Here is a 10447-nt window from a genome sequence, read left to right on the forward strand (position 1 = left end):
TTCTGAGTAAGGATATTTTGTAAATAATAGTAGTGTGTAGAAAAATAACTAAATGGACATTGTTGAGCGCAAGGGTGGATCATAATGAGTTACCGTTGAAAGTATTAGTTCTGTATTTTGAATATGGATATTTTGTAAATAATAATAGTGTGTAGAAGAATAGAAACATGTGAATCAACATTGTTGAAAGCAAGGGTGGATGATAATGAGTTATAGTTAATGTCATTTCACAAGTTATCCGTTATCCCCATTATCCATTTAATTGTTGTTCATGTGAACATGTTTTTGTATATTATTTTAAGGCTTTTTTTCAAGTTTCAGTGTTGAGCCTCCTCAACTTGCCAAACCAATTACTATGAAGAAAATATATTAACAATTTTGCCATTCCTCTGACATTTATATTAAAGAGACCTATAATAATATTTCTGGAATTCATATGAAAACTATGTTAAAAGAAAGACAGATAAAAATATTATAAAGCACTTCTCAACTTCCCAAACTAATTATTATGAAAAAAATATATTAACAATGTTGCCATTCCTATGATAGCTATATTAAAGGGACCTATAATAATATTTCTGCAATTCATATGACAACTATGTTAAAAGAAGGACAGATAAAATATTATAAAGCACAACAAAGAACTTCTAAAAACAAGATTACACCGGAAACATTCACTGGCAACTGGCATCGTTGTTTCCGAGATAAAAAAATATTATGGTGAGGACGTGGTCTGAATTCCACTATTCCATTTTCCTAAAAAGCATAAAAAACACATTCAAATCATCCAATGAAACTCTTACTTATAAAGATAAGCCTTTATGGATTAGATTGCACCACAAAAATGTGGAAGAGTAGCCTACGATTGACCACCACAATGAATAGTCTTAATATGCTAGAGGGGCCTGTCATATCTTTTGAATTGGTCTTCAACAATTTCCAAGACAAGCTACACATGTAGACTCAACACCAACCTTTAGTTTACTTATAAAATTGCTTGAAAATGATGCAACTTAAAAGCTGAATTTGTTGGATGTTCACTTTGTAATTGGGGCTGCCTCGGCAAAGACCCCTCCTATATTTTTCAAATAAATAAAACTTATATCCGTTACAGTTAAAAAAAAAAAACAACAACAATGTGCATGCACTATTCAGTACGACATGGATCCTAGCCCTTAGTAACGAATGAAGCAAGGACTACTATGTGACTCTTGGACTCAATGTCATTTATGTCGAGTGGAAAAAAGAGACTGTGATATTGATGCAAAATCAGATATCAGATAGGCTTTTGGGTGAAATATCAGATATTTCCAACAGTCCTCGATGGGATTTAATTGAAGAAAACATGGCAATGTACTGATCCAAGCCCTTTGTTTAGTCTCTTCATCTACCCCATAAAACTTGGGCATCAAAATTCTGTTAAGCAGCCACTGATCAATATGATTTATATCTTCATTACCTTGATTTCCATGATTCCCATGAAAGGCCCATCCTCCTATTAATGTTCCCTGCAAAAGGAGTTTTATTACCACGTCAATTTGTCTCTCTTCTGATATTAATCCTCAATACTATTCCTGTCTCCCCATCCCTTCTGTCCATCGTTGCAATTAATTATGCAGAGTTTGATTAATTTCTTCCATGGCATCCCTCATCCCCTCTAAGGAAGTCCTTATGGGTTCTTCCACAATAATGCAACATTTAACTTCTAGTTATCTAACCCATGAGAAGCTGAAAAAAAGCCATTGTTGGTGACCACCCTCAAGGCCAAGAAAGTGACTCAGATATCATAGGGCACCAGCAACAGCAAATTAAGTACTAACAATAGAAACGTCAAATCAGATTCTACAGCACTAGAAGCCGGATATCACTCTTGGCCTAAGTAGTCTGTTCCAAGCTACCCACAATATCACCCATTTCCAGACCCCTTCTCTAATGCACAAGAGTCTTTGTTTATAGCCGATTTACATACTAAGGAAATCCAAGAAAAAAGAAGTTAAATTCCTCGACAATTGACATTTATGAACAGAGTTATAAAACACAAACCATAAGGCGTTACAAAGGATGTCTTGAGTGACGCATTAAATGTAAGCACGCATAATAGCTACCTTTAATGTGAACATGCATAATGCTATGCATTAAGGTGAACATGCACTAGTAACTATTATGCTAGGTAAAGAAAAAATGATGCTCTAGGCATAACTATTATCACTAACAAAGTGAGTTATCTTTTAATATTGGAACAGAGACCATTTACCTTATTTTCCAGCCTATATATACAAATAGAGTCAAGCAGAGCTACAACAGTTACAAAGATCTGTGAGGTAGTGCTACCTCGTACAAGTGACCACAAGGCCACCCTGATTTACTAGTTCTCACTCCCATCGTAGAGGGGAAGCTACCATTCCCCACACAAACATCATGCACAAAATGCACATCGCTAGTTTTCTTTCTTCCTCAAGACTCATCGGCCTCCTATGCCAGGAAAGCCACAACACAGAGTTCCCACGCCCACAGGATTACAAAATTGGGGCCTCTTAGCCTAAATCACTCCTCAAAGGACATTGTTGTGTTTTCAATGTCATTTATGTTGAGTGGAAAAAAGATACTGTGATATTGATGCAATATCAGATATCAGATAGGCGTTTGGGTGAAATATCAGATATTTCCAACAGTCCTCGATGGGATTTAATTGAAGAAAACGTGGCAATGTACTGATCCAAGCCCTTGGTGTAGTCTCTTCATCTACCCCATAAAACTTGGGCATCAAAATTCTGTTAAGAATCCACTGATCAATATGATTTATATCTTCATTACCTTGATTTCCATGATTCCCATGAAAGGCCCATCCTCCTATTAATGTTCCCTGCAAAAGGAGGTTTATTACCACATCAATTTGTCTCTCTTCTGATATTAATCCTCATTACTATTCCTGTCTCCCCATCCCTTCTGTCCATTGTCGCAATTAATTATGCAGAGTTTGATGCATTTCTTCCATGGCATCCCTCATCCCCTCTAAGGGAGTCCTTATGGCTTCTTCCACAATAATGCAACATTTAACTTCTAGTTATCTAACCCATGAGAAGCTGAAAAAAAGCCATTGTTGGTGACCACCCTCAAGGCCATGAAAGTGGCTCAGATATCATAGGGCACCAACAACAGCAACAGCGGCAATAACTGTACCAGCAACAGCAAATTCAGTACTAACAATAGAAACGTCAAATCAGATTATACAGCACTAGCAGCCGGACATCACTCTCGGCCTAAGTAGTCTGTTCCAGGTTACCCACAATATCACCCATTTCCAGACCCCTTCTCTAATGCCCAAGAGTCTTTGTTTATAGCCGATTTACATACTTAGGAAATCCAAGAAAAAAGTTGGAATCCTCGACAATTGACATTTATGAACAGAGTTATAAAACACAAACCATAAGGCGTTACAAAGGATGTCTTGAGTGACGCATTAAATGTAATCATGCATAATAGCTACCTTTAATGTGAACATGCATAATGCTATGCATTAAGGTGAACATGCACTAGTAACTATTATGCTAAGTAAAGAAAAAATGATGCTCTAGGCATAACTATTATCACTAACAAAGTGGGTTATCTTTTAATATTGTAACAGAGACCATTTACCTTATTTTCCAGCCTATATATACAAATAGAGTCAAGCAGAGCTACAACAATTACAAACTCAAATAGTGGCAGATCTGTGAGGTCGTGCTACCTCGTACACGTGACCACAAGGCCACCCTGATTTACTAGTTCTCACTCCCATCGTAGAGGGGAAGCTACCATTCCCCACACAAACGTCATGCACAAAGTGCACATCGCTAGTTTTCTTTCTTCCTCAAGACTCATCGGCCTCCTATGCCAGGAAAGCCACAACACAGAGTTCCCATGCCCCCAGGATTACAAAATTGGGCCCTCTTAGCCCAAATCACTCCTCAAAGGACATTGTTGTGTACTCAATGTCATTTATGTTGAGTGGAAAAAAGATACTGTGATATTGATGCAATATCAGATATCAGATAGGCGTTTGGGTGAAATATCGGATATTTCCAACAGTCCTCGACGGGATTTAATTGAAGAAAACATGGCAATGTACTGATTCAATCCCTTGGTTTAGTCTCTTCATCTACCCCATAAAACTTGGGCATCAAAATTCTGTTAAGAATCCACTGATCAACACGATTTATATCTTCATTACCTTGATTTCCATCATTCCCATGAAAGGCCCATCCTCCTATTAATGTTCCCTGCAAAAGGAGTTTTATTACCACGTCAATTTGTCTCTCTTCTGATATTAATCCTCATTACTATTCCTGTCTCCCCATCCCTTCTGTCCATTGTCGCAATTAATTATGCAGAGTTTGATTCATTTCTTCCATGGCATCCCTCATCCCCTCTAAGGGAGTCCTTATGGCTTCTTCCACAATAATGCAACATTTAACTTCTAGTTATCTAACCCATGAGAAGCTGAAAAAAAGCCATTGTTGGTGACCACCCTCAAGGCCAAGAAAGTGGCTCAGATATCATAGGGCACCAACAACAGCAACAGCGGCAATAACTGTACCAGCAACAGCAAGTTCAGTACTAACAATAGAAACGTCAAATCAGATTATACAGCACTAGCAGCCTGACATCACTCTCGGCCTAAGTAGTCTGTTCCAGGTTACCCACAATATCACCCATTTCCAGACCCCTCGCTACCAGAAGTTGACGCCCATCAATCACCATTACCGTCACTGCTCTGCAATTTCCATTTCCCCAAACCACCTTCTTGTCCTTCAAAATCCCGGCCTTCGTCTCTCGAAAGGCCTCCACGATTGCTTTCTCCGGATTCGACCAAAACCCCGGCTTCCACAGGAGACCACAAAACCATGGCAGAACCATTAATGAAATTATGTAATTAGCATCCTCTGAAAAAATTCATAAATGAAAATCCCCAAATCAGTAACAGCTTATTTTCCCCCTCTTACCTGTTTCAAAATATTAGAGAAAAGGTTCCTCTGCAGGTAACGCGGCACATTAACGTGGCCTGAATTAGGGGCAGAACTGTAAATGGCGAATAACCCCATATCTCTGTTCTGAAACTTTTTCGTCTCTGCTACAGTACAGCAGCCGCGGCAGCGATGACCGGAATAATTGCCATATGCCACTCCACGGATTTGATTTTGCGTACATGATTGACTGCCAGCCGGTGACGGATCATTCGAGGTAACAGGAATTTGCTGCAACTGAGGTGCCATCTTCAAATTTTTCACATCGAGATTCAACTACGTCTTTCTCCCTTCACAGTTAGACGGTCAAATTTTTCACATCGAGATTCAACTACGTCTTTCTCCCTTCACAGTTAGACGGTGGCTCTTCTAAATGTGTGCATTTTCATGAATATTTAAACGAGCGAGGGCAAGTGCAAGGTCTCACACGGAGAAGAAAGACATGAAGAGTCTCTGCAGGGAAGAAAGACATGAAGAGTCTCTGCGAAGAGTGTCATGGCTAGCATAAGAGTCTCATCGCCAGCAGGCAGTCTCTGCGAAGAGTCTCATCGCCAGCGAGGCCTGGCCTTTCATGGCCCATTACCATGGAAAAAAACCATTTTTCTATGAAAAAACAGATTAAACCAACCACAGAAAACACTCCAATCATCTAACACACATAATCAATGGTTCAAGATCGCACACGTCACATTCTAGGGATGTCTTTCTTAGAAAGAACGCCTTACGGCGTAACTAGTATACAAAATTGTAATAGAGACCAGATATCGACTTTAATTTTGTCCATAATTACAAGAAAAAATGCACTTAAAGTTTTGACAATCTGTGGGTTTTATTAGCATTTTTAAAATTGGAAAAAATCCAGTATAAAATACAAAAACACCCACTTAAATCCATATTAACCTTTCCAGATGATTTAACCTTTCCAGATGCTTAATAAATCCAATTTAAAATATAAATTAATTTAATTGTATTTGACCTTTCCAGATGGTTAATAAATCCATATTTAAAATATAAATTAATTTAATTGTATTTGACCTTTCCAGATGCTTAATAAATCCATATTTAAAATATAAATTAATTTAATTGTATTTGTAATTACGCATCTGGAAAGGTTAATATGGATTTAAGTGGGTGTTTTTGTATTTTATACTGGATTTTTTCCAATTTTAAATATGCTAATAAAACCCATAGATTGTCAAAACTTTAAGTGCATTTTTTCTTGTAATTATGGACAAAATTAAAGTCGATATCTGGTCTCTATTACAATTTTGTATACTAGTGTAATATGTAAATTACAAATACAATTAAACTAGATTATATCTTAAATATGGATTTATCAAGCATTTGGAAGGGTTAAGATGGATCTAAGTTGGTGTTCTTGTATTTTATAATGGATTTCCTCCAACTTTTAAATAGGTTAATAAATATCACGAAATACCACAAATTGTCAAAACCTAAGCCGCCCAAAAATGTAATTTTTTAAAAATTTAATTTAATTTTCTTTTATTATTATTTTTTTGTTATTTGACCTAGTCGAAATATTTACATAACATAAGGGGACATTACAACATTTCCTCCTTACTAAGTTGGAGACTCCATCACGCTTTCATTCATAGCTAATTGCAATATATGTAATAAAATTGTAATTCAAAACACTTATTTTATCATACATTTCATATTGTAAAAGTTTAAAAAAACCATAAAATTTAATTAAATTATGACTTTATTTTAAATCATTATTATTAATTACAAAAGGAATTAATATATGAGTGAAACATATAAATATTTAAGAAAATATATAATAAAATCTATCTCATTTAAGTATGGAAATTTCTAGAGTTTATTACAATATTATAGTTTATCAATATCATATGTCCAAAAATCATAATTCATTTCATATTTTACTTATTCATATGATGTTTTTTCATTACTCAATTTAATTAAAAAAAATCATAAACTTTTTTTGAGATTTCAACATTTAATTTGTAGTTATGATTAAAAATAATTAAAAAAATTTAAAAAAATTAAATCATTACTATTTAATAATAATTATTAAAAATTAAATTAAAATTCTTAAACCATTATTTCAATAATAATAATTTACATTAACCTAATCTAAATAATAAACTATTTACCTAATTTATGATGATGATGATGATGGTGGTGGTTAACGTCCACTGAGACCAAATTGGTCTATCGGACCTACAATCTTCTTAATTTTTAATTATCTGGCTCCTCGTCTTTCTTGGCGAGATTGGTGTTGTAGCTTTCTTTTTTTTCTCTACGGTCTTCCAACTTCCTTTAGCTTGCATCTCCTTCGTCTCTTCTGGTTCTTGAGACATTGGTGTCTTAGCTTCACGATCTATTGTGTTCGTTCTTTTGAATATAGTCGGAGAAGAAGTTTGGTCTAGGAGATCTGCTTTGCTGTTAAATGAAGATTTATTTTGTGCGGTATTCGAATCCTCATAACTGTTGATTTGTTGGGGCGGGCTTTCTCCTTGCTTGTCTTGAGAGCTGTTTCTTTCTTCCCTGATTTCTTGTGATTCAGAGTTTTCTCTAGAATATTCTTCTTTGATGACAGTGTAGTGTTCTTTTTGTGCTCCTTCCCACCATGTAGATCTGTGGTGGTTTTTTTTAGCAAAATTTTTCTCAGAGGCTTTTGGGCAATTTTTGGCTAGATGCCCTATCTCAAAGCAGGATCGACATCTGAAGAGGACACTTTCATAATCAAGTTTCTGGTTCCACACATAGTCTTTACTTGTTAGGTTTATTTCAGCTGGGAATCCGGCGCTGAAGTCCATTTCCACACAGATGCGTGCATAGGTGGTTCTAGCATATTCCTCTGTTTCTGGGCACCTGCAGTAAAATTTCCCAATTGCATTTCCGATGGCTTTTAGCGAGGAGAGATTCCAGAGATGCAAGGGTAGGCTTGGCAATCTCACCCAAACTGGTGTTGAGGTTATCACTGTTGTAGAGGGATCGAATGATGGGTTCCATGGCTTCATGAATAGGCCTGATTTTTCCCAAAACCAAGGGCCGGAATCTAGAATACATTGTCTGCTTTCAGGATTTTCAAAATCTACTATAAAAAAACCCCTAGCACAAGGGTAGATATTAATTTCATCAGAAATGACAGGCTTCCATACCTCCGAGATCCAATTGTGGAGTGCTGTCAGCCGCGGCCAAAAACCATTGAACCGGCAGATTAGGGCACTTTCGGAAAACTTCAAAGCTTCATCCAGTGAGGCCTGGACCACTTGGATAGTGGGAGCTGGGGCTTCACTGACGATATGGGTAGGAGATTGCCCTCCAGAGGCAGATGAACCACCAGTTATTTTTGCGAAGCTGGGAGCCATATTTTACTTGCGCGTAGAACCCAGCCGCACAAAATAAGGCAGAAGATAAGATTAGATCTAGATCTGGCCGCAGAAGATTAGATCTAGAACTTAACTGCCTAGATCTAGATCTAGCCGCAAAAAATTAGATCTAAAACCTAGCCGTGAAGGGAAATAGAATTACCTTCAAAAATACCGCTGGACCTGCCAAGCATCACGTAGTGCCGTTCATTTGCATGTAGAATCTAACCGTATTAAACTTCAAATAACTCACGGCGAATCCGAAGTCCCGCAGAATATAGTCTATGGAATTTGCGGCTACAGAAAATTTAATAAGCTGCCATTACGCTATCGAAATGAGCTATGTTAATTTGACCATCTATCGTGCACGAAGCTTTACTGGGAAGGAACACGAATTATTCCAGATACTTGCGATGTTGTTTGTGAAGATAGCAGTTGCTCGTGTTGTGCGAAACCTATTTCGTCGCTGCAGGGTTGCTCTTCAGTCAGCTGTGGAGTTCTAGTGGGCCACGATGCCTAGCCACAGGATGCCTTCGCGAAAATGTTCCTGGAGAACTCGCATTTAATTATTCCTCACTCCAAGCCGCAGATCGCGAGGAGCCGCAAAACTTATTTACGCGAGGAGTTATAGCCTAGAGCCGCAGAACCGTATGAATTAGAGCCGCCTGAAGAGCCGCAGAACCGTATGAATTAGATAATGTAATATTATCTCACCTCCACTACTGAACTTACAAGTGGGTTGGATGATGGTTCACCTCACATTCTCTTATCTTTCAAGATTGATTACTTATAACTTGACTCCTTTTTCAAGTGGTGTGATATACTGGCCATGATTCTTTCTCTAGTAGCCCTTGTTTCAAGCTCTAGTAGCCAGATTGATGACTAATAATAGATTGATGACTTGTATTCCTATCGGTGCTATTTGAAGTGGTGGAACTACCGATAGATTGTCTAGCCTATCCCAATGATGAATCAAAGTATTATCAGGTGTAGGTTTTTCCCGGTGTTATAGAAATGAAGTATGATCTCCTAAATAAAAAGAATAGTTACCGAAGTGACCATGTTCTCTAATGGTTTAAGGTGTTATCAGGTGTTCTGCCCCATCAAACGATGCCCATTTTTATGGGGTTGAAGTGATCGATGCCCATTTTTTACCAGATTTCCCTAATAGATTGATCTTGCTCTTGAATTTACGAGGTTAGAGAAAAGGTGTGAATTTTCAATCTCGTCAACTAGGAGGTAGGGTTGAAGGCTAGATCATAAACCTCAAGAGGCCTAGTCCCCATATAGAAATGTCTTCAGTTGTAGGTTCTCTTTCATCAAATGGTTACCATATCGTATCTTGACTATAATCGATCCACATAGCTTAACTATAATCCTCTGTTACACAGGAACCGTTCCCGAGAGGTGGGAAACCCGTTCCAATGGTTCTCGCGCTCCCGGGAGCTTTGGAACTGTATGGGAATGTTACCTTTTCAGCGGGAGCTTCAATGGGAGCTTGGGAAAGTTTCAAGAGCTTTAAAAACTGGTTTTTTAGAGTTCCGACGTTTCCTAGGGTTGGGGAATACAAAGCTGTTGTAGCGGCTACAACCACCCTCCAAAATTTTGTCTTAACCTGTTTTGGAGCCTCCCTACCAACCTTCACAATAGCTTGCCTTGCTTCGTCAAGTCCACAAGCTTCAGTGTCTTTCTTGCTCAAAAGCAGCGTGTCAATCATAGTTTTATATTTTCCCTTCACATGCTGCTCACCCAGACTTGGTCCAACTGCACGCTGAGCAACTTCCCCTTGAAAATTGCGCATTTCTGGAGGGAAACCATCCTTCCCTCCAGAAATTGTGTAATCCTCTCTGATAGCCTGTTGGGCTCCAGGATTGCGCAATCCTGCCAGCCAACCCTCCCAACAGGATTTGCGCAAATTTTCCCAGTAGCAGGCTGTTCAACCAAGATTGTGCAAATCTAGGCAACAGTGAGCTGCTTAGCCCAAAAATTGCGCAATCCCCTTGGGCAGTCAGCGCAGCATACAGTCAGAAATGCACATTTTTCTCCAGCAGTCGAGCAGACTCTTGCATGTGCAGTTGAGTTGATCGG

The 10447-nt window shown here is 38.0% G+C and overlaps 1 protein-coding gene across 1 annotated transcript; it reads right to left on the reverse strand.

Moving 5' to 3' along the window:
- Positions 1 to 3797: 3797 nt before the first annotated feature.
- Positions 3798 to 5581, reverse strand: LOC149250901 (putative protein phosphatase 2C 44). The gene is made up of 2 exons (XM_089456498.1): positions 4983 to 5581; positions 3798 to 4860 (listed from the first exon to the last, which is right to left on the reverse strand). The coding sequence occupies exons 1-2, from the start codon at positions 5250 to 5252 to the stop codon at positions 4657 to 4659; spliced, it is 474 nt and encodes a 157-aa protein (XP_089312624.1). The 5' UTR covers positions 5253 to 5581; the 3' UTR covers positions 3798 to 4656.
- Positions 5582 to 10447: the final 4866 nt, after the last annotated feature.

Source organism: Pinus tabuliformis, chromosome 7, assembly GCF_031772625.1.
Source record: "Pinus tabuliformis cultivar Carrire ecotype Pingquan chromosome 7, CPIR1, whole genome shotgun sequence".
NCBI lineage: Eukaryota > Viridiplantae > Streptophyta > Pinopsida > Pinales > Pinaceae > Pinus > Pinus tabuliformis.